Source organism: Arvicola amphibius, chromosome X (assembly GCF_903992535.2).
Source record: "Arvicola amphibius chromosome X, mArvAmp1.2, whole genome shotgun sequence".
In the NCBI taxonomy this organism is placed as follows: domain Eukaryota; kingdom Metazoa; phylum Chordata; class Mammalia; order Rodentia; family Cricetidae; genus Arvicola; species Arvicola amphibius.
In genome coordinates, this window is record NC_052065.1 from 133,319,054 (window position 1) to 133,344,033 (window position 24,980).

General features: G+C 40.8%; 1 protein-coding gene across 4 annotated transcripts in view; it reads left to right on the top strand.

Annotated features, from left to right (window-relative positions):
• Positions 1-24,980, top strand: part of Mtm1 (myotubularin 1) — a 118,102-nt gene that overhangs the window by 36,765 nt on the left and 56,357 nt on the right. For all 4 annotated transcript variants that reach the window (XM_038316810.2, XM_038316811.2, XM_038316812.2 and 1 more), the window contains 2 exons: positions 10,897-11,007; positions 19,351-19,452. In XM_038316810.2, the coding sequence (XP_038172738.1) occupies positions 10,897-11,007; positions 19,351-19,452 (213 nt within the window). The remainder of the gene's footprint in view (positions 1-10,896; positions 11,008-19,350; positions 19,453-24,980) is intronic.

Below are 24,980 nucleotides of genomic sequence, written 5' to 3' on the forward strand. Positions count from 1 at the left end.
CCCTTAGGTGGGTGGAGTAGACAGAACAGGAAGAAGGAAGTGAGGTAGGTGGCTCAGACAATCGCCATGCCTCTCCTCTCTGGGTCAGTCGCCATGAAGCCAGCCACCAGGTCAGACATGCTGAATCTTTCCTGGTAAGACACCATTTGTGGTGCTACACAGATTATTAGAAATGGGTTAAGCAAGATGTGAGAATTAGATAATAAGAGGCTGAAATTAATGGGCCAGGAAGTGTTTAAATGAATACAGTTTGTGTGTTGTTATTTCGGGGCATAAACTAGCCAGGCGGCCTGGGAGCCCGGCGGGATGAAAAGCAGGCCTGCCCACTCTCATCACTACATGGGGAAAAGCCTGAGTTTAGCCTCTGCTAGAGCTCTGGAGGAAAGCAGAATCTTGGGGTGAAGAGAGAGATGGATAGACAGATGGATGGATGGAGGTGGGAAATGGTATGGGGATGCAGGAGGTAGTGTGAGAAGAGATCAGGGATGGATGCCCTGTGGAGTGCATAGGAGTATTGGTGAGCACAGATTGTGTGAGATGGAGTCAGGTCTTCTCCTCTAATCTTTGATCTTCTCCATCTCGTCCTTGCTGGAAAGTCTGTAGCTCCCTTCTTGGTGAGCCCTTGGTTATCTTTTCCATCCTTACCATGGTCCCATCCACCTCCTGGCATCAGATATGTCTCTGCAGCTACAGTCATGTTGACAGTGCTCCTGAGGGCTTACTAGGCTGCTCTTGTGTTCCTGCTGTGTCCCCACACGAATGTGGAGTTCAGAAGACAACCTTCAGAAGTCAGTTCTTTGTTTCCACTGTGGGTTCCTGCAGTCAAACCCAGTTCATCAGGCTTTCACTGTGCCATCTTGCCTTCCCCTATAACTTTTTGTTTGTGCCCCAGTTTTTCACTTTTTAACTGCTGGTGGAGATCCCTTGACTCATAGCCAGGTTGTTCCCCAGTTCCTTCATTGCATGCCCTTGGGTTCTCTTAAAGGTGTCATTTTATCATCCTGTCATCCTGAAGGCACCTCATCTTCTCATCCCCTCTGCAATCCTAACAGTGTCCCCACTATTTCTTTCCTGAGTGCCTACCCTTAAGACAGATCTCTCACTACCCTTTGTTCCTGGAATACCCCAGTCTCCTTGCTTTCAGTCTTCTCGTTGTATGCCTTAGAGCTCCTCAGGACTCATGTGCTATCTTTTCAGTCCTCCATTTGGAGACTGTCTTTGCAGCTACCTCAGCTGTGTATATAGGACCCTGTTCAAGCTGCTCCTGACTGCTCTTCTTATCATGCCTCTTCCTTTCCACTGTGCTTTATCTACCCCATTCTGGCTCCTACAAACTACCATCACTACTCCTAAACCCACCCTGGGCTTTTCCTCTGGGCTTTTCTTGAGGTCATTTCTTCCAACTAAAGTATGTTCATTCCCACCTTGTCCCTACCATCACCTTTCTCACATCTTTGAACATGGTTTTGACATATTGAAGAACATTTATAAAAGATCCACTACACAACTAGAGAAATCCTATCCTCTGTTCTTGCTTTTACATCAGGAATAATTGCCATCTTCAAGTGCTGCTTCCCACCCCAAGTCATTCCCACATCCTGTTGCAAACCAGAAAGAATACAGGAGATGTGTGAGAAGCTGAAGGAGTCTTGGGATGAGCTGATCGCTACCCTTGACAGTAGAGTTCAGCTCGGGGTTTACAAGTGCTGGTGATAGGATGAATATGTTGAACCAGAAAGTTTTCATTTTCTGATAAGTCAGAAACAGCACTTTTCTTCCTTGATTAAATTCAAGGAGAAATCTCTAGCTTGACTTTTCTCTAAAAGATTGTAACATAGTGATTCATTTCTCTCTTGTTTTAGTACAGGGTGTCTTGCCACATCGCCCTGGTTTGCCTTCGACCAGTAATACTCCTGTATCCCCAACATACTGGGATTATGATTATTGTGTATCACCATTTTAGACAGTAAATCTGTTTTTATAGCATTTCCTTTTGAATCTTAGCTGGGCCTTGGTGCACGCCTTTAAACCTATCACTTGGGAGGTAGAGACAGACAAATCTCCATGGGTTCAAGGCCAGCCTGTTCTACAAGAGCTAGTTCCAGGACAGACTCCAAAGCTACAAAGAGAAACCCTGTCTTGAAAAACAAACAACAAAAAACTCGTGAATCTTGTTCTGTTCCGTGGGTCTTTTGTTGAGCTTCAGTGACAGCAGAGTACACATTGACTTTTACTCTGTAAAGAAACTTGTGTGCAGGCCTAAGACATGTAGTCTGTCTGCTTCGTCTTCCTCCTGAGTTTCCTTTCAGTACAGAGCTGGGGAGCAGTAAAGCAAGATGAGTAGACTATCTGCATGTCCTTCATACGGTCTCCCAGGTATCCAGCTATGGAATGGTCAGGGCTGGGTATCATGCTGCTTCCTTCAGTGCTGTCACTGGCTGCCACTGGAACTGGAAGCTCTGAGTACCCCAGGAAAGGGGTGCTGTTTACTGTCCATTGTGACCATTTGAAAGCCAGGCCCATCAAAGAAAGCTAAACTCCTTCATTATGAGCAAAAGCAAAAAAAAAAGATTCTTTAAGTATTTTTCTCTTCAAATAATGCATTGGAAGCTTAGGGTCATCCTTTTTACCATTATGTTCAATGAACTTGTTAACTCCCCCCTCCATTTTCTTGTCTTTATTTCATTTTTATTTACGTTTTTAAAGCTAGTGTCTCACACTGTGGCCCAGGATGGTGTGAAACTCACTATGTAGCCCAGACTGGCCTCAAACTTGCAGCAACTCCCCAGCCTCAGCCTCCCAAGTACTGATATTATACATGTAAGCCACCATGCCTGCCTGTGTCTTTTTGTTTTCAAGGCAATTATATAATGCTGTGTATGGTCTAATCATGTAGGATGCTAGCTGTAGTCTGAGCATAAAATGCAAAGATGTAAAATGTTCTGAGATCCAACATGATGCTCAAAGATCTTCAGATTTTGGAACTTTTTGGGTTATAGATATTGAATCAATATATCCTATATTCCAAATCAGTGCTGGAATTCAAGGCATGGATTCCAGCCTTGAACTTCTGATCCTCCTGCTTCATCTCCCAAGTACTGGGGCTACAGGTGTGTGCCAGCATACCTGTCATGTTCCATACTCTAGCTGATTTGCTCTCCTGTTCTGTTGAAAAGATGTCAGTCTGTCTGAGCATCCATATATTCTCCTCTCCCAACCTGATGATACCAAGTATTGCCAGACTTTCCTTCCTTCTTTCACATGGGAGGGGAAAGAACTAAATGCCCACTTTGCCAAAGTATATACCTCTCCCAGAACTTTTCCCTACGTGCTCCTTCTGTATCCTTTGGAGCATCAGGCACCACTCATTTTGAATGTTACAGTTTTAGTTTTCATTCGTTTTATACCCTCTTCACTGTGCACAACTACTCGACTCTTCATTTAAAATTGTTTAAAAAGATACATTTGTTTATTTGTGTGTGTGTGTGTGTGTGTGTGTGTGTGTGTAAGAGCACTTTGCCTACATGTAGATAAATGCACCGTGTTTATGCCTAGTGCCTATGGATGTGAGAAAAGGGCATTAGATCCCCTGGAACTGGAATAACCGATGGTTATGAACTGCCACGTGGGTGCTGGAAATCAAATCCTCTTAACCACTGAGCTGTCTCTCTGGTCCCCTGAACCCTTCATCTTAAAACACCATCTTACTACTATCTTCTTCCTTCCCTTCTTGGAATGCTGTTTCTACTTTGTGACAGTTCACTCCTTAGCCTCTCAAGGCCTGGCTTCTGCTTGCTACTTACACTACACATTCACTGCTTAACTCCAAAGCCTTTGGCTGAGTGCTCGTCTTTCTAACTTCTCCAATGTGGTCAATATTTTTCACTCTTCCTTTCCTCTGTGTATGGATTCCCCTCTGCATGCCGTGAATATGTTTTAGTGCCATTAGTTAATACAGAAGCTGCTTTCAGCCAGTGGCTTAACAGAATAGAACTAGGCAGGAAAACTAAACTGAAGGCTGTGAGAAAGTAGGCACGGTCAGAGAGAAGCCATGTAGCTGCTGCCTGGAGACAGAGGCTTCCACTGGAGCCCTCCGAAACTTTGCTGGTAGGCCACGACCTCGAAGTGATGCACAGATTAATGGAGTTTAGCATATAAGAGCTAGCTAGAAATGCACTTAAGCTATTGGTCAAACAGTATTGCAAATAATATAATTTTTGAGTGATTATTTCGAGTCAGGGTGGTCAGGAAATGAACTAGCAGCCTCCAACAATACCTCTGCTCCATGCTTTTGTGGCCCTCCACCCACTTGTGCCCTTTGCCTTCCTACTGCCTCAGTCTGTATTTTCCTTGGAGTTCAGTCTTCACTTCTTTCCCAATTTCCAATTGCTTTCCAGAACTATGGCTTCAGGCCCAGTCTTCCTTAATTCATAGAAGATTTGAAAACCTGCGGTGTGCTGACCGTGATGCCACATGCCTGGGTACAGTGGGAGCACAGAAGACACAGTGCCTCCTGCCTTGTTAAACTTGTAGTTACAATGGTATAGTAGGGCCATTACACTCAGAAACACAGCAGTGCCTGGTCACAAGCTGTGAAAAGTGCCGTATGGAAGTACAAGAGTAGGAAGATCCTGGGAAGTTGTCCAGAGAAAAGGATGTTTGACAGGTGCTCTAAAGACTTAATGTGAGTTACATGGAAGTGAGGCAGGGCCAGGGAGGCCAGAAAGAGCTAAGAGAGTAATGTCTGGAAAAACTCTAAACCAAAAGGAACACTAGCATGTGATAATGTGATTAGGTGTGGGGACTAAGTATGGTAAGGGATGAGACAGCTGAGGAATGTGGGCCTCGCCAACTCCCTTAAAGATCTGGCCTTTTGTCTTATGGGCCAGTATGACCTGACCTTGATACAGACCTTGTGCTGCAGCATCCCAGTTGCTAGAATTATAGGTGTGCTTCATCATACCTGACTTTTTGCTTTTTGCTTTTGATAGTTTATTTTATTTTGTTTTATTGATTGATTTTTCTCTGCTCTCCTCCCTGCCTCTCCCTTCCCCTTTTCAACTCTCTCCCATGGTCCCCATGCTCCCAATTTACTCAGGAGATCTTGTCTTTTTCTACTTCCCATGTAGATTAGATCTATGTAAGTCTCTCTTAGTGTCCTCATTGTTGTCTGAGTTCTCTGGGATTGTGGTTTGTAGGCTGGTTTTCTTTGCTTTATGTTTAAAAACCTATGAGTGAGTACATGTGATAATTGTCTTTCTCTGTGTGTGTTACCTCACTCAAAATCATGTTTTCTGGCTCCATCCATTTTCATGCAAAATTCAAGGAGTATTCCATCATGTTTTGAAACATGTCTGCATTATAGAATGGCTTTATCATACTAAGGAACATGGGCATTGCCTCACACATTCATAATCATTTTTTTCTTTTTTTGAGTGAGAAACTTAGCCTATTCTGTTATCAATTTTCCAGAGTATAATACGTTTGTTCTGGCTACAGTCCCTATGAGGTGGAGTGGATCTTGAATGTATTCTTTGCATCTGACTGGAATTGTTCATGCTTTGATCAATAGCTTCATATACATGCCTCCAGGGTTTTGGTTTTTAGCATTTAGTGTTGAAAAGCTTCTGAAATGGTAAGCAAAAGGTGACAGCTTTCTCTGTGCTTCTCTAGAAGTTAACCCTGGCTGCTGTGTCACTGTAGCTTATGAAGGAAACAATATTGGATGCAATATGACTAGAACAGTAGCCACTAGAGTAATCTAGAGGAGGTTTTTGGCAGAGTTGGAAAGAAGTTGACAAATTTAAATTGATTTAAGCAACAGATGTGGAAGAGTGAGTTAGGGACAGAAAAAAAAAAAAAGATGTCAAAGTATTGGAGGAAGGCCTGCCTGTTGGTTCCCGGCCACCCAGCTAGCTTAGATCCAAAATAATCAGACAGAAACTGTATTATTTAAATTACTGCTTGGCTCATTAGCACTAGCTTCTTATTGACTAACTCTTACATTAATTTAACCCATTTTTACCAGTATACTGCCACGTGGCTGTGGCTTAACAGCTAAAGTTCCCAGCGTCTGTCTCAGGTGGTGGATCCAAGGCTTTTCCTAACTCCACCTTTTTTCCTCCCATGCTATAGGCCAAGCCAGTTTTCTTTATTAATTAACCAATAAAAACAACACATAGACAAAAGGACCTCCCACACCATCAAAGATGACAGGGTTTTAGCTGGACAATAGTGGCCACCAAGATAGGAAGCATGGAAAGACGACATCATTTGATTTTCTGGATGTCCTGAATGTGAAGTGCCTCTATATTGGTTAATATTTATCATATTGTCAAGTCCAGTAGTACATCAAAAGTTTGCTTTCACCCCCCCTTCTCCCCACCTCCACGTTCTTCACATCTTTCAGCAGGTCCACTATTGTCCATCTGAGATCTGTGCCTCTGAGTCATCTTGGATCCCTCTTCAGGATAGTCATCTCCCTTGTTTTCCCCATCTCCATCTATTCTCAGATCTCCCTGGTCCTCCTCTTGTACTCTCCGTGATGCTGAGAGTTGGGAGCAGCCCTAGCCTTGCTAGTCCACAGTGTGCAGTGCTGCTCCCTGAATCTTTTTGAAGCCCCAGTGGATCATGTGCTTTTCTCAGAAAGTATTCTGTGGTTATCTCTCAGGTGAACCAGTCCTGCCAATACTCCTCCAGGGAATTCTGGTGCTGCCTCTTAAATCCGGACTATGCGTGTTTATAAAATGTCTGGACTATGCACCTGATGCAAGTCTAAGATATTTCTGGATAGCCAGTCTCCAATAATAGTTATTTCATTCCAATGAAGTTATCACCACAGAACTTTGACAGCATCCAAACAGTAAAGCATCCGGTTGTCCTTCTCTGGCATCCCATTCCATTTTGTATAGACTCTTTTGCTAGCTTTTGGAACTGGCAACCTGGCATCTTGCTGTTTGGGTTCCTGTTTTTTATTTCCCAGATAGAGCTGAGCCCTAAGACCCAGAAGAGCAACTCTGCAACTTAGCTTCTCAGACCCTAGTGCTCAGTACAGTTTTTCTGCTCTCCCTCACAAGAAAGTGGATGAATGCATTATCTTTGCTGGTTTATCATATTTCTTCTCGACTATTTTAGAAACATCAAGGAATAGAAACTCATGGTTTTTAGTTAGAATGGACCTTTGAGACTCAATATTTAATGACTCAGGTTTCCTGAGAGTTGGACTAATTTTCCTATTCCTGGATCTTCCTGTTTACCCTGCTGAGTTATCAGACCTAGAACATGTCATTCAGGATGAACATTGGAAATAGCTTCATTAGACTGTGTGTGGTTTAGGTGAGGAGCTGGCTGGTTCTCCTCATTGCTTTGTGTGCTGCTTCTTGTACCAGGGCAGTTTGAGATCCTCTACATAGCAATTAGAGAACAGCAGTGTTCTCTCTTATAGTTAGGCATGGTGATTCACACCTATAATCCCAACACTTGGGAGGTGGAGACAAGAGGATCACAAGAGTTTGATGGCAGTCTGTGGTACACATAGTGAGTTCCAGGCCATCCTGGGCTGTACAGTGAGACCCTATTTCAAACAAGCAAACAAACATCTCATCTCACTTTTAAACTTAAGTCTTTATTTCTGGGGTTTGGGGAGTACCTGTGGACCACTTGCAGGAATCAGATTCTCTCTTTGCTCCATGTAGATTCCTAAGATGAAACCCTGGTCTTGAGGCTTCTCACTAAGTACCTTTACCCACTGAATCATCTTACTGGTTTTCTCACTTCCTGCCTTTAAAACAAACAAAAAAAAAACCTTCTTGCTTCCATGTTGATATTAGAATATCAGGCTTTTATGTAGCACGTAGTGCATATACTTAGGAGCCAGTTTGCCGACACTCATAAATCTCAGCATAGTCCAAGAATATACCACACTTCATGGTAATGCTAAGATAGACTTTAGTAAGAAGTAAATACATTGCAATGTACAGTTATTTATATGTTACTAAGTCGGGGTTTTCTCTTTGGGCTTTTGCTTTCAGTCCTGTTGTGAAATGCATAGTATTTCATAGGAATGTATACAACAGCTAGTCATGCCTCCTTACAGATGCTAAGACAAAGCTCTGTGTGCAGATCACAGTCATGTCTTCCAGATGTTAAGTTGCACTTTACCATCATCAGAGTGATAACAATATCAACTCTCATTATATTCTGGCTACCACCAGTGGGTACTGTGCCAGGTCCTTTAAATCCATTATCTCAAATCATCACCACTGTACAGATTAGTATGACCTAGAGATAGCAGCTAATAAATGTCAGAACTCGGATTTGAGCCACTTTTGACCGTATTAAGAGCTTGTGCTGTTTTTCTCTACATGATAACAAAACTTACTTTTTACTTTTTATTTCTAAATAATCACAAGCACACATGTTCTTGCACAAAATACAGAGAGGTCTCATGCACTAATCTCCCAGCTGCTGCCAATAACTATATTGTTTGATTGACCAAAAGTAATTTAGGAGGCCAGAGAGATGGCTCAGTGGGTAAGAGCACTTGCTTTGTAAGCATGAGGACCTGAATTTGGATACCAGCACCCTCCCCAATGCCCATGTAAGAAAATCCAAGTGTGGCTGTGCATATACCTATAACCCTAGAGCTGCAGGGGAAAGAGAACTCGGTGCAGTAGTAGGAGAACCCGTCTCATGGGAGTAAGGTGGGGGACAAATGATAGTCAGGACACCTGGTGTATTCCTGTGGCCTCTACACACACACACACACACACACACACACACACACACACACGAGAAAGAGGGTGTGAGAGGTTCTCAGCACAGTACAAACAATAAAACAGTACAGTTAACCAGTACATGAATGTTGACAGCTGTGTCTTCATACATTCTGTAGCATTTGCTACCAAGTAACCACCATCAGTAATGGAGATATAAAACTGTTAGAGCACCACAAAAGAATCCTTTATACTCATACTCTCCTCTCCTCATCTCCTGGTAACTGTGTCCCTGTGCTCAATCCCTGTCTTGTCATTTCAAGACTATTACATAGTCTAATATGGTGGCACAGGTCTGTAGTCCCAACAGTAGGAGGATGGGGCAGAATGATTGAAGTTCAAGGCTATCCTGGACTATAAACAAACCTTAAACAAAAAGAATAGTATATTGTGTATATACATACAGAATTGCATAGCATTGTGCCTTTACTTATACTGCAGGATGCACCTAAAAGTTTTCCAGGTATACATATATTTGTTTCCATGGTATAGATATAACCACAGATTTATAAATTGAATTTCTAGTAAACTCATGACCTAACCATAATTTTGAAGAAGTACTTAGTTTCTTTGTTTTTTTTTATTTTTTTTCTTTTTATTTAAGGAGAGGATTTAAAAATGAATGGAAAAATTTTCCTTGTATCTCCAAAGGGCGTTTTCAAAGAATAAACATCTGTCTACCTTTAAATTTTTTTAGTTACTGTCAATTGCTTAACATACCATTCAAGCAAATTTTAGGTTGAATGCTCAGCCCCCCCAAATGGGGCAAGTATATTATCTGCTTCAAGGCTCAGAGAGCATCACAGAAGAGAGGCAGAAAGAATATGAGTCAGATGATGGGAAGGAATGCTACAAAATGCTGTCTTCTGGATATAACGTGATCGTGGTGCCCTTAAATTCACAACAGCAGAGGCTACTTGCACAAGACTTGAGCCCAACAACATTCCATCGGAAGGTGGAGGGACTCTTATGGTCCCATCCCTCCCAGATGAACAGTTAATGGTTGCTAGTAGAAGAAAAGACATATTCCTCAATGATATTGTCACTGATAAGTTTCACATGGTCCTGTAAATTACCATACATTTATACTCATATAATCAACTCTAACTAAATTTAGAGGTCACAAAAAAGTACGTGGAAATAGGAAAGGGACTTGTTCAAAAGAAGTGATTGTTCAGTGTGAGAGGAGAAGGGCAGAGAAGAATATGATAAGTGTGTGTGCACGCACGCGCACGTGTGTGTAATTGTGAGAGAATAAATGTTAGCGGGTTTGGCCACTCGTACCTTAATCCATTTGATTACGTATTTTCTGTCACAGTGTATGTTTTATTGTTGTTCATTCCCCTTACCTTATTTGGCCACATACCATAATTATACTAATAGCTACATACTTGTTCTTAAATTGATTGTTATTCTCTCTGCTAGCCACCTCTTCCCCCTTACGCATCTTCATCTGTATAGTTTTTCTCTTGTTTTATTATTGCTGTAAATTCTTTAGGAGTACAATGATTGGGTCAAAGGATAGGATATTTTCATGGCTCTTCTTGGTGTATATTTCCAGTCTTTGGCTTGACTATCAACCCATGAAACAAGTGCTTGGGTTCTAGTGAAGAAATAAATTCATGGTGAGAAGACAGAGAAGCAGGTAATACAATGGGAATCTCTCTTGGGTGCTTTTGCAGAGGAAGAGGTAACTAGAGCCAATTGGAAAAATGAGACTTGTAGAGCCAGAGCTACAGATAGCAGAAGAATTTTAGTAGTTGGGAAAGATGTATCATTCTAGGCAACAGGCTTACTTTGAGCAAAGTGCTTGGTCCTGACTGTAGAACAATAGGGAAGAATGCAACTTAGCTGGAAATAACAGTAACAGAAGAGACTATGAGCGACTTCCTAGGCCTCTGGAATTATACATAATGCCAAATGGTTGAGGATGCATTTTGATGGCATACTTGCCTATTGTAATGCTTGCTCTTTCATGTGTGATCTATATCCTACTTTTACTCTTAAATGGCTAATGTATCAAAGGTTTAAAAAATTGAAAGTGTGTGATTATTTTGACATGTTTTTGATGTTTTCATTATACTGACAGAAATACTGACTTTTGTAATTTTGTCTATTACAGGATTCTTCCCTAATACTTGATGTTCCTCTGGGTGTGATATCAAGAATTGAAAAAATGGGAGGCGCGACAAGTAGAGGAGAAAATTCCTATGGTCTAGATATTACTTGTAAAGTAAGAGATTTGCTACTTTCTTATACAAAGAAAACGGCAAATTAGTATTGATTAGTAGAAAATTAATATGGACTTACAAAATAAAAATCATTTTCAAGGGTGATACTATACACCTTTAATTCCAGCCTTGGGAGGCAGAGGCAGGTGGGTCTCTGAATTCAAAATCATCAAAATCTCTAGGCTTGAGTCTTCTCTTGTGAGTTGAGATTTTAGAAAGTGCCTGGGGAAACAGTTCACATACACGGGGCCTCATGTAGTCAAGACTTCCTCAAAGAAATGGTCAGCTTATTAACTTGCTGGGGCAGAAGAAAAGTTTACAGATAACACTTCCTAAATCTTAGTTCACACTGCTCCTCAGTGTTTGCAATCCTAGGCCTATCCCATGGAGTTGACTAATATTGTCCTCCCAGCTACTTCTAGTTCTATTGATCACCCTCATGTACATCATTTTGTCTTCCTTTTAAATTATAGTTGTAAGTTCACAGGAGTCATAAGATTGAGTTAAAAGTGTTTTCCTGGCTCTTTATGGCATCATGTATCACCATCTAGACACCTTCATACTATGAAAGGAAAGAGGCATAGAAGAGATTTTGCCCTTTGTAAGCAGGATGCCTCCTTAACTCTAACCACCATTTTCAGTGGCAGTGGCCTAACATTTTATTTGGGGATGATAAGTGGGAAAATTAGTTGTGACAAGGTTTAGCCCATTGTTACAGTAGAAAATTATTGAGCACATAGTAGGAACTTGACATTCTTTCCTGAGCACAACCCTCCCAGACAAATGTGTAGATGGAGAATTTTAGAAGAGTTAGCTGCTATGGTGCAATTAAGGGCAAAGCTGAACTCCAAATAGGCAGAGGTAACCCTTTTGTGAACAACAGTTAAGTTTTCTAGCAACCTGATTTCCATGTACTGGGTATCAGAAGACCACTATTTATAGTGTGGTGCTCAGTTCTAGAAAGAGCTAGAAGGAATCTGGAGGCCATCTGTCCCAGTAGACCTCAAATGTGCACATTAAGACATCCAGAAAGCTTTTGAGAAATGTAGATCTTTGAGTTCTGGTGCAGAGCTGACTCTAAGGTATGCTCTAAAGGTCAGGACTCAGAAACTGTCCCAGGTAACAGCCAGACATCTTGCTACTGCAGGGGTCACTGCACTTTTAGAAAAAGGTCCAGATAGCAAATATTTTAGGTCGTGAAGAGTTACATGAGCTATCTGTTGTATATGCTCCTGTATGTTTTGGAAAGTAATGTTTTTGTCTTGAGGACTATGCAGAGTGGCCTGGCTGAAGGTGCTGAGTCTTGAGCTCTCCAAGCCCGTTATTCTGTATGATATGGGAATGAAGCCTTCACAAAGTGTCATAACTTGCCGTGGTGTTGCCGAAGACCAATGAAAGAACCTGTTTTAAAACCTAAGTCATTTTCTAGTCTCTGGTGCTGTGATTTCTAAAAGCCAAACTCCTATACTTAGTTTGCATTGGGAATTCAATACACAATTTTCCTCTCCAGTTTGTAAGAGATCACCATGGATATAAGCAACTAGAATCCAAAGGAGTACTCTTGCCCTGAGATTCTCCACTACGCCCCACCTTAGCTGCCTTTATTTCTGTTGAAATATGACATGTTTTCCTATTCTTTTTGCCATCCCAGCTACTGGCTACTGTTTAAGGCCTCGAAGTATAGAGATTTACTTTAAAGAAGGGTCTTTGCACTTTGTGTGAAAGGAAGGGGTATTATAGTAAATCTTCAAGGCAGTGTAGTTGATAATTTGATGATATTGAAGTGACTGTCATTCCAATAAGGTACTTGGTTGCCTCATCAATAGGAAAATTCATATTTAAATATTAATCCTCCCAAATGAATAAGACAGAGTATACTCTTAAAATTGCATATGTCAAGTTTTTAATTGACCTTTGACTCATAGTAGTTTTATAAAACATTTTTTAAGGCAGGGTTTTATGTCATTCAAGCTGGTTTTGAACCCCTATGCAGCCAAAGCTGGCCTTGAACTCTTGATCTTCCTCCAAGGTACTGAGATTATAGGCATATGCCACTTAACCCAGCCATAGCACAACCTTTTAATAAAATTACCTCCCAAGAAACACTGATGTCAAAAAAGGCACATTCCATTTTCTTAGTAGCAGACCTGGCATGGATATAAGAGCAGTCTGCGACAGTGGGGTAAACACTGTCCTGTTTCATAGATCACCCTGCACCTACAGTTGGTAATCAACTGCATTCTCTCCCCAAATAAGGATCCCTACACTTGGCTGTTTTAGCTGTGTACATGTGGCTGTCACTCATCAGTAGCAGCTTGCATAGAATAGCTGGTTCCAATGGACCTTATACAGGCACAGGAGAGAAGGTAGTTGTGGATATGGGAATTACTACCCTGCAGGCTTTCTACCACCTCTGATAACAATTTAAAGTCTTTTTGTAAACAGCAGGGCAAACAGTAGTGCCAGAGAGTCCTCTTGCTCTTTTCTCCCAGTTCTACTTACTTGGTTTAAAGACAGGATAGTATATTGAAGTAGTGTAAACAGAGCTTTCTCTGTTCTGCCCTGTCCCACAACTGCTTCTAAATAATCACTCAGGGGCTTAATAGTAATTACAATTAACTAATTAGTTCAGGCTTTTACTAACTAGTCCTTATATTTAAACTAACCCATTTGTATTAACCACAAGACCATGGCATTACCAGTCTGCTGGCATCTTGATTCTTGGGAGGCTGGCTGGTGTTTCCCCCAGACTCCACCCTTCTCCTCTCTGTATTTTCAGCTTGACTTTCCCACCTGGCCTTATTCTGCCTTGCTATATGGCAAACAGATTAACCAGTGAGAAGAATGTATATTCACAGCTTATAGAAGGATTATCCCACAGCAAGGTAGATAGTCACATGTTTTCTTTAGTAAAAATTGAGCCACTGAGTATCTCCATGAGATCCAGTTGGTAAGCACATTGAGTCTAACAGGGAGTCTCTTAAACTACAAGGATATTTCCTAGTTACCCTTCGTTGATGAGTCAAGCTGGAAGTAACCAGGTATGACATAGTGTATGCTCCTATTTATGTTCCAGACTAGATCATCTGCTGCCTGTGAGTCATATGCCTTGTTCATTTCAGTTTTCTTTTTGGTAAGAAAGGTCTTTTTACTGTAATTGCATCTGAATCAGATGACAGAAAGTGGCTTGAGTCATTCATGCTTTGCCATGTAAAGGGTATTTCTCTGAGTCACTGGTGGATCACAATGAAGATTGATTTGGAAATGGTCTCATTTGAAACAGAGTGGTTAGGAAAATGATGTTGTAGTGCTACCAGTGCCCTGTGACCATTAGAAGGAAAGTTTCTTACAGGTCCTTGTGGCTCGACAGCTGGCAGCTATATATTGTTACACCTGGGGCTGCTTGGAAACCTGTTTGATGTATCTCATTCGATTGAAATGACGTTTCCTTTCATGTGGTTATCATGTGCCAACAACTAATATCCCAAGATTTGGGGGCATATGATATAAATTGACTTTTGGACTTTTTCCAGTAACACGCTTTTAGTATGGACCTGAAGTGTAACAGGGTGGTAGAGTGTATCCCTGGCATGCATGAAATCCTGGATTCTACCCCAGTGTTATAAAAATAAAAAGAAACAAAAAAGGAAACATAAAATCCTAGAGCAGGCAAGGCTCAGTAGCTGCCATCTGCGTTCAGAATGATTGATCTCAGGTCATTCATTGGCGGTCTTGGATGGAGTCTTCTTACTTTACTTGCCATTTGTATTGTATATGACAAAGCCTTCTCTGGCCCTTCAGACTGAGGAATTGTGAAGCTTAAATTTATTTCTGGGTTGGAAAGATGGCTTAGCAGTCATCCGTGCTTGCTGCTCTTGGCAGAGGATGAGTTCAGTTCTTAGTAATACACATTAGGCTTCCTACCACCACCTCTGACTCCAGGGGATCTAATACTGTGCACATACACATAAATAAAAGCAGGATAAATCTTTTTGAAAAGTATTATTGATTAAATAAACAAAAAATCTCTTTGTAAAATATGAATGTCGTAAGATGGTAGGGGCTAGGTCTAGCTCACTCCTTAGATAGTCCCAGAGTCCATGATTGATTGCTTTGAACAAAAGTAACATAAAAACATTTATTCTTAAGAGAGGGCCAAGAGGTGAGTGATCACCCACCCAGCTAGATACCAAACTCTCTAGGCCCTCAGTACCAGAGCAAAACCTCCGGCCCCTCCCCCACCTGCCACAGCTTTTCTAGCCAGCAGACAACCTTCCTGCAGGTAGATTGCTCCAACACCCCACCCCATCGATTAGACTCTGTAAGCTACAAGTCCATTCTGCCCCCAAACCCTCTTATCCTCCCGCGACCTCAAAGGAACTCTGAAGCACAGGCTGTGACTGCACAGAGTACACCAAGAGAGCAGGCCAAGAGAGACCTCAGTGGCTCCCTGACACACAGACAGCGACAGTACAGGGCAGACCAAGAACAGCGCCCAAAGACACAGACAGCCACTGCAAGGATTGAAACAAGAGGCAAAGACACTGCTGGCACCAACTGGAGGAAGAGATGGGTAGGCGCCAATGAAAGAAATCATTCAACAACCTAAAAAGCAGCATTGTAACACCATAACCCAGTGGCCATACAACAGGAAGACATGATCATCCTAACCCAGAAGAAGCAGGAAAAAAATATTTTAAATGTAACTTTGTTAGGATGATGAAGACTTTTAAAGAGGAAATTAAAAATTCTCTTAAAGAAATGGTGGAAAAGACAAAAAATTGGAAGAAATTAACAAATCTCTTAAAGAAAACCAAGAAAAACACAATCAAACAGGTAAAGCAAACAGTTCAAGACTTGAAAGAACAACAATCAACTTCATATGGAAAAGCAAAAAAACCCAGGATATCCAAAAGAATCTTGTACAATAAGAAGGAACTTCTGGAAGCATCACCATCCCTGACATCAAGCTCTATTATAGAACTACAGTAATGAAAACAACTTGGTATTGGCATAAAAACAGAAAGGTTGACCAAGGAATTGAATTGAAGACCCAGATATTAATCCACACACCTATGAACACCTGATTTTTGACAAAAAAGCTAAAATTAAACAATGGAAAAAGAAAGCATCTTCAACAAATGGTGCTGGCATAACTGAATATCAACCTGTAGAAGAATGAAAATAGATCCATATTTATCACCATGCACAAAACTCAAGTCCAAATGGATTAAAGACCTCAATATAAATCTGACCACACTGAACCTGATAGAAGAGAAAGTGGGAAGTAGCCTTCAATGCATGGCACAGGAGAACACTTCATAAATATAACCCCAGTAGCATAAGACACTGAGGGCAACAATAAATAAATGGGACCTCCTGAAACTGAGAAGCTTCTGTAAAGCAAAGGGCACAGTCATTAAGACAAAAAGGCAGCCTACTGAGTGGGAAAAGATCTTCACCAAGCCCACATCAGATAAAGGACTGATCTCCAAAATATATAAAGAACTCAAGAAATTAAACATCAAAATACTAAATAATCCAATTGAAAAAACAGGGTACAGAACTAAACAGAGATTTCTCAATATAAGAATCTCAAATGGCCAAAGACACTTAAAGAAATGTCCAACATCCTTAGCCATCAGGGAAATGCAAATCAAAATGACTCTGAGATACCATCTTACACCTGTCAGAATGGCTAAGATCAAAACATCAATGATAGCTTATTCTGTAAGGGGAAGGTTCACTCTTCCATTGCCAGTGGGAATGTAAACTTGTACAACCACTTTGGAAATCTGTATGGTGGTTTCTCAGAAAATTAGGAATCAACCTACCTCAGGACCCAGTAATACCACTCTTGAGCATATACCCAAAGAATGCTCAGTCATACTACAAGGACATTTGTTCAACTGTGTTCATAGCAGCAGCATTTGTTTTTTAGTTTTATTTTTTAAAAAGGAAAACAAACTATCTTTTTTCATTATATATACCAATCCAAGTTCCCACTCCCTCCCCTCCTCTCATTCCCTCCACACACCCTCCCACCCCACCCCCATCCAGTCCGCAGAGAGGGTAAGACACATTGCTTTGGAGAAGGACCAAGGCCCTCCCTACTATATACATGCTGAGCAAGGTATCATCCAAAGAGAATAGGATCCCAAAAAGCCAGTACATGCAGTAGGGATAAATCCTGCCCTCCCCAGTCTGCCCCAGCCATGCAACTGTCAACCACATTCAGAAGGACTAGTGTGGTCCTATACTTGTTCCTTCTCAGTCAGGCTAGAGTTGGTGAGCTCCCATTAGCTCAGATAAACTGTTTCATTGGGTGAACTCATCATGGTCTTGACCTCTTTGCTCATATTATCACTCCTCCCACTCTTCAACTTGACTTTGGGATAGCAGCAGCATTTGTAATAGCTAGAAAATGGAAACAACCTAAATGCCCCTCAACCAAGAATGGATAAAGAAAATATAGTACATTTACACAATGAAGTACTGCTCAGCGGTTAAATAAATAAATAAATAAATAAATAAATAATAAATAAATAAATTTTTTAAAAATGACATCTTGAAATTTGCATGCAAATGGATGGAAGTGAAAAAAAAAACATCCTGACTCAGAAAGATGAGCATGGTATGTACTCATAAGTGGATACTAGCTGTAAAGCAAAGGATAACAAGCCTATAATTCAAGACCCCAGATAAGCTAAGTAACAAGAAAAACCCTAAGAGAAGCATATTTAGATCCCCCTGGGAAGGGAAATAGACAAGATCTCCTGAGAAAACTGGGAGTATGAAGATGGAGAGAGAAGGAAGAGTGGAAGGAAAAGGAAAGGGGCTAGGAGAACTTGAGGGAACAGGATAGTTGAGATGGGGGAAGAACAGAGACAGAGAGAAGGAAAGAGATATCTTGATTGAGGGAGCCATTATGGGGCTAGCAAGAAACCTGGCACTAGAAAAATTCCCAGGATGACCCCAGCTAAGACCCTAAGCAATAGTAGAAAGGGTGCCCAAACTGGCCTTGTCCTATAGTCAGATTAATGACTGTCTTAAATGTCACCATCGATCCTCTATCCATCAACTGATGGAAACAGAGACAAAGACCCACAGCAGAGCCCTGGACTGAGCTCCCAAAGTCCAGTGGGAAGAGTGAGAATATGAGCAAAGAGGTCAAGACCATGATGGGCTCAACCACTAAAACAGTTTACCTGAGCTAATGGGAGCTCACCAACTCCAGCCTGACCGGGAAGGAACCAGCATAGGACCAAACTAGTCCCTTGGAATGTGGGTGACAGTTGTATGGCGGGGGCAGACTGTGGGGCCACTGACAGTGGGACCATAACTTATCCCTACAACTTGTACTGGCTTTTTGGGAACCCATTCTCTTTGGATGAATACCTTGCTCAGCCTAGATATAGTAGGGAGGGCCTTGGTCCTTTCTCAAAGCAATGTGCCTTACCCTCTCTGAGGAGTGGATGGGGTGGCGTGCGAGGAAAGGTGGAGGGAACAGGAAGAGGGAAGGGAGTGAGAACTGGGATTGGTATGTAAAATGAAAAAAAGATAGTTTTTTAAAAAATAAAGTAAAAAAGAATTGAAAGTTCAATACAGAAAAAAATTCATTCTTAAAAATAAGATAGAATACTCTGTTTAATACAAACATATTATGGGACCCTGTATTATTTTGAGTCAGTTTAAAAGTGTTTCTTGCCTATTAAAGATATGTGTGTGGGGAGCTGCCATTAAAATATGGTTTTGATTAATTTATAGTTCCTGAGAGTAAAATAATATCTAATGTGGACTGCATTAATGTGGCTTATATAGAACTCTGAAATTAGAATTGAATAGTAAAAGTTTATTACTTATATTGCTTGTATGAGAACATAAAGTGCCAATCATGGAGAGAATGTTTGTGTTTTAATGACACATTTAACAATATTGAGATTATATTTGATAGCAGGTACTCTTGAAACTTTATGTGACTTAAATAATGTTTAATAATTAGAAGTTCCTTGCAAAGCAGTGAACATAGGGGTGGAGAGTGAACAGGCAAAGAACAAGGCATGGTTGGGTGTTTTTTTTTTTTTGCTAGAATGTGTTTCTGCTGTCTCATCTTCAGCACTTTGGTTTGGTTTGGTGAAGTGGTTAGTCTTTACTTTCTTGGCTACAGTGGAACTATCTCCAGTTCTTCTTAAACTTCAGAAATCAAGATATAGAAAAATGTAATTTTCTTAGTAGTCTAGATAAATCACCCTTATATGTAAGTGAATCTTCTCCCTTAATTGAAGAGTTCTTTTGCTAATTATGTTTTTCCTTGAAGACTCAACTCTGCTTTCTCCTTTGCCTAGGATTTGAGAAACCTGAGGTTCGCGTTGAAGCAGGAAGGCCACAGCAGAAGAGATATGTTTGAGATCCTCACAAGATATGCCTTTCCTCTGGCACACAGTCTGGTAAAGTCCAGGGCTCCCCTAAGCACCCACATACTCTGTAGGGTCTTCTCTGTGAAAACTGCCTTGCATTGGGCTTCTCTTTCCTGGATCCACTGCTTTGTATTTTCTGGTGTGGTAAATTTTAAATATGATCTACTCAGTTCCAGAAGGGTCTCCCCCTGCTAGTATGAAATAGCTTGGGATGCTCTTGTGCTTTCCAGTGATAAGTGTGCCCTTTAAAACCTTGTCTGTGATAGTAAGAAAATAAAATACCTTAGAACTGTACTCTTAAGTCTCTTCCCAGAATTCATGACTTTCATTTTGGTGCTAACAAGCAAAGTAAGCCAGACTTTTGTGGCATAAGTTCAAAATGGGAACAAATCCACTGATCCTAAGATCATTTAAACAAAAACATATTTCTCTCTCTCCTCACCTCTCTCTTCCCCCCTTTCTTTCCCTCTCCCTCCTTCCCCATCTATGTCTCTCTGTGTGTGTCTTTCTCTGTGTGTCTCTCTCTGTCTCTGCAGCTGTTCCTTCCTTCACCCATCCATCCTTCTCTCCCTCCCTTCTATGAGACAGGGTACCATGTATCTCAGACAAACTTTCTATGCATCCAAGGATTGCCTTGAGCTTCTGATACTCCTGCCTTCACCTCAACTGGGATTACCAGCTTGTACCACCATGGCTGGTTTCTTTGATGCTTGGATGGAACCCAGGGCCTTATGCATGTGAAGTGAGCACTCTGCTGACTTGACCTGCATATGCCTAGGCTAACCTGAAATCCATGATCATATTACCTCAGCCTCTTGAGTGCTGAATGACAAGTGTCTGTCATCAGGCTCAACTTTTTTTTCCTACTGCTATACCTTGCTGGCATCCTCTTATCTCTATCTTCCTCCTCTGCTTCAATCTCAATAAACTTAGAGGTGAACACTCATTGAGGGGAGAACAAGGAAAAGAAATAATTCTTTTAAAATGTATAAATAGTTTTATTAATTAGCTATTTTTTTAAATGAGGTCTTATGTTGCCCAGGCTGGCCTAAATTCACTATATAGCTGAGAATGACTTTGAATTTCTAATCCTCTTGCCTCTACCTCCCCAGTGTTGGTCCCGTTACCTTGTCTGGTTTATGTGGCACTGAGGATCAAACCTAGGGCTTCATGCCTATCCCAAAACAGCTTTGCTGTATGTAGGAGACTGAATGAAGTGTGAGGAAGCAGGATCATACCACCAAATTGTTATGTATTGTTTTTCTCTTTCTTTTTTGTGCTATTTCATTTGTTGTCATGGTAGGTTGTTTTAGTTTGGTTTTTGGTTAGGTTTTTTTTTTTCTAGTGAGACAAGACATTTCTCTCTCTGGATCTTACCACCAGCAGTTTTTGGAGTCACTGGAAATGCTCACCTGGTAGAAGGGAGAAGCCATCAGGAGGATCCAATGAGTGCTCTTATGTTAATGGCAGATGAAAATGTGATGTGCTTTGGGAATGATTCTACCAAAGTTTTCTATATTTCTCATCAAATGAGAGTTTAAAAATGTTTCTATATAAATATTTTTAACTTTACTAGAGTAAATATTTTATAGCAACAGATCCTTTAAACTGTCATGAACGTGAGACTGAAATTGTTTTTTTTTTTTTGTCAAGAAACATTTGTGTCTTGGTTTATGCACATCTATTTTTGTATTATTATAAATTTAAGAAATAGCTCACAAGCAGGTTTGAAAAAGCTGAAGCCCTACTCCATCTTCCTCCCAAATCTTAATCCATTACCTTTCTCTTTTCTTTGACATCTTTGTGTCTTTTAAACCTTATTCCCCTAAAAAAATAGTCCAAGTGGCAGGCCAGTTTTTCCCTTAAACTACACGTTTCTACTTAAATGGTAAACTTCACTAATTTCCCCAATTCACTTACTCATTCATTCCTGTAACATGCCAAAATCAAGCGTTATTGCCAGTTCCTTCAAGGATCTGGTAATGGTTAGTGTTAATTGTCAACTTGATGGAGTTTAAGATTATCTGGGAAACAAACCTCTTAGAACACCTCTGAGGGACTATATAAATTAGTGTACTTTGAAAGTACAATATAACTATATCATATTCCCCCTTCCTTTTTCCTCTCTCCAACTCCTCCTGTGCACCACTTGTTCCCTCCTCTTTCAAGCTCATGCCCCCTTATTTCTTTAATTGTTGTTACACATGCATGCATACACAGATACACACATATACACACACATATGGTCTGACCATCTGATATAATTAGAAAGCTTTTTCCTGAGAAGACCATTTTCCCACTCTCAGCACTTCCTACTTATCCATAGCTCTTTGTTTAGGGTTGAGGCTCTGTGAGGTTTCTTGTTTCCATGTTAGCTATCTTGTTTGGGCAGTCATGTTGATGCGACTTTATAGGTGTAGACTCTGACATTTGTTGGGAACACGATTTCACAGCAAGCTTTCTGTTCCTCTGGCTCTTACAATCTTTCTGCTCCTTCTTCCCAAATGAACCCTGAGCTATAGATGTAGGAATTGTGTTGTAGATGTATCAGTTGGAACTGGGCATCACATAATCTCTAGTTCTCTGCATTTTGATCAGTTGTAGTTTTCAGTATTGATCTCCATCTGTTGCAAAGAGAAGTTTCTTTGATAAGGGGTAAAAACTACACTTATCTGTGAGCACAAGGATAAACATTTAGAATATAGTTATGAATTACATTGATTTAGAAAGCAGAAGTTTTAGGTTCTCCCCCAAGATCCATGACTTCTCTGGCCCTGCGCTGTTGGTTAGATTTCTAGTACCAGGCATGATTTCTCTCTCGTTTATTGGAGGAAGGCCACTGGTTGGCTCCTGGATGCTCAACCTGAAATAATCACATAGAAGCCATATTATTTAAATCACTGCTTGGCCCATTAGCTCTAGCTTCTTATTGGCTAACTCTTACATCTGAATTTAACCCATCTCCATTAATCTGTGTATTGCCACGTGGCAGTGGCTTATTGGCAAAGTTCCATCTGGCTCTGATGGTGCTAAAGGCTTCTCCCTTTCTCCGCCTTTCTTTCTCCCAGCATTCAGCTTAGTTTCCCCTGCCTAGCTCTGTTCCCCTATAGCTCTGCTATAGGCCCAAAGCAATTCCTTTATTTATCAGTGGTAATCACAGCATACAGAGGGAAATCACACATCACTTGTTGAGCAGGTCTTATGTCCAACTAGAGTGTTTTTGGTTATCACCAAGATATATGTGCCACTATTGCACCCTTATGGTTACTGTGCCATGCTGGTTGTTATAGTTCATAGGGGTCATAGCTAGGTAAGACTATTGTTTGCTTTCTTCCCTTGGAAATTTGTGTGTGTGGAGGATTAATTTGATCAGATTAATTGTGGGAAGGTCTACTCTAAAATTGGACAGCACCCTTCCCTGAGCTTAGGTCCTAGAGGGCACAAAAAGGAGAAAGCTAGTTGAACTTGAACATTCATTGTTCTCAGCTTTCTGACTGTGAGTGTGATGTGATCAACTGTCTCTAGCTACTACTGCTGTGACTTCCCTGCAGTGATGGACTGTACCTTTGAACTGTGAGCCAAAATAAACCCTTTATCCCTTGAGTTGCTTTTATCAGGATATTTTATCACAGTGATAGAAAACTAAGTAATACAGAACTCTTGGCCTCTTATTGGCCAAATGTATTATCTGATTTCCATCTGCATTTGATTTCATCTCTTCCCACATTCAACAAAACTGAACTCCTTATACTTGACTATTGTTTTGCTGTACCATCTTGACCTTTTTTTCCCTCAGCCTTTACTGCCCTTGCCTTTTCCTTCAATGTAAATGTCTTTTTAGTGTTCCAACCTCAGTTTTCAGTTCCCTTTATGTTATCAACTTTGCCATGGTAATTTCACTTAATCACATAAATGGAGTTATCACTACTGTGTACATGGCTTCTAAGTCTAGCCCTGACATTTCCCTGGAGTGAATCCAATGTCCCTAATCCCAGTGAACCCCCTTCCAGAAGTCCATGTGCTTTACAAGTACATTGGCACTCTAATCTGTCTTCTCTCTATACTTCTTAAGCCATGTTTTGTCCTCTATGTCCTCCAAGCTTGAGGATCCTCACTTGTTCATGTTCAGTAACCTGAAGTTACCTTTTAATCTGAATTTCCTCTCATAAATACATCAGTTGCAGCTCCTGTAGGTCCTACTTGTTACTCATCTATTTTTCCCCATTTCTGTTTGTGCTTCCTCAATTAAACCATACTTCTAAATTTCTTCTGCCTCATTCACTGCCCTCCCATTCCATTTTTCCTAAATAGTGCTATTATACCTTGTGCTTTTTTGTTTTGAATTTACAGTTGTGCCTCTGTGCATGGTGGTGCATGCCTTTAACCCACCAGCACTTAGGTGACAGAAGCAAGTTATTTCTGTGAGTTCAATGTTACCCTGGGTCTACATGTAAAGTTCCAGGCCAACCAGGGCTGCATAGTAAGACCCTATTTCAAAAAAAGTACAATCATGCCACTGCCCCCATAAAAGCCTCAGAGACTCTTCATGATTTATACCCTATACTCTAACCATGCAAGACTGCCTGTGGCTCTCTGGTCTAAACAGCTGTTTCTTAGATTAGATTTTTATCACTTTAACTTATAGTCCACTTGTCTCTGAAATGTCTATCCTCCAATCATCCTTTAGTGTCTTGCTCAGTCTGAGTTGTTATCCCATGCCATGTCTGATCCCCTCAAGAAATTATTGTCTGTTTCATTGTTAGGTTCCTTTCTTAGAGTACATATAATAGCTTCCTTGTGTGATAATTATGTTGTAATTTTCTTTACCATCCCTCCCTATCCATTCTGTGAGCTTATCAGGGCAGGCATCACCCTTTTTCTCTCTAGCCTCAGTATAGTGGCTTCTGTACAAGAAAGCTTTTGCTTTGTTTGGGGAAGTGTTGGCTGAGAATGGAACACAGCTAGATAGGCAGTCTACCACTGAGCTACATCCACAGCCCACACATAGGGCTCTTGTAATGACAGGATTTTAATTAAACTGTTTTGTTAGAAGTGATAGAAAAATAATTATATGAAAATGAGTGGAATAGATCTTTCTGTTAGGACTTAGAATCCTATATCTGCCACTGGAAGGAGGCATCCACAGAGAATTTGATATTCAAGATTGGGGTACATGGATTGTTTTTCATGTCTGTGCTGGAAATTCTTACTTCTTTCCTTAGGATGTCAGTAATGCTATATCCTAGGGGAAAAATTAGACTGAATTGCTCACACAAAGGATTTGGAAAACTTCATTCTCATATCCAATTTTTTAACTATTAAAATTCATCCTTCAAAATGTGCGCATCAGTCACTAAAGCAATACAATAAACAGGTCCACTATTGATACTGCGTCCCTAAATTGAGTTCATTTCCAAGTTCTGTGTTGGGTAGTATCAAGAAACAACCAAGAAAGTTGAAAAATAGTGCTGGATGAATGATACTAATAGTCTGGTGGAAATGGCATGGCAAATATGTGTAGCTCCAATATAAGGTAGTGTGCATTCAGTTGGGCAAGA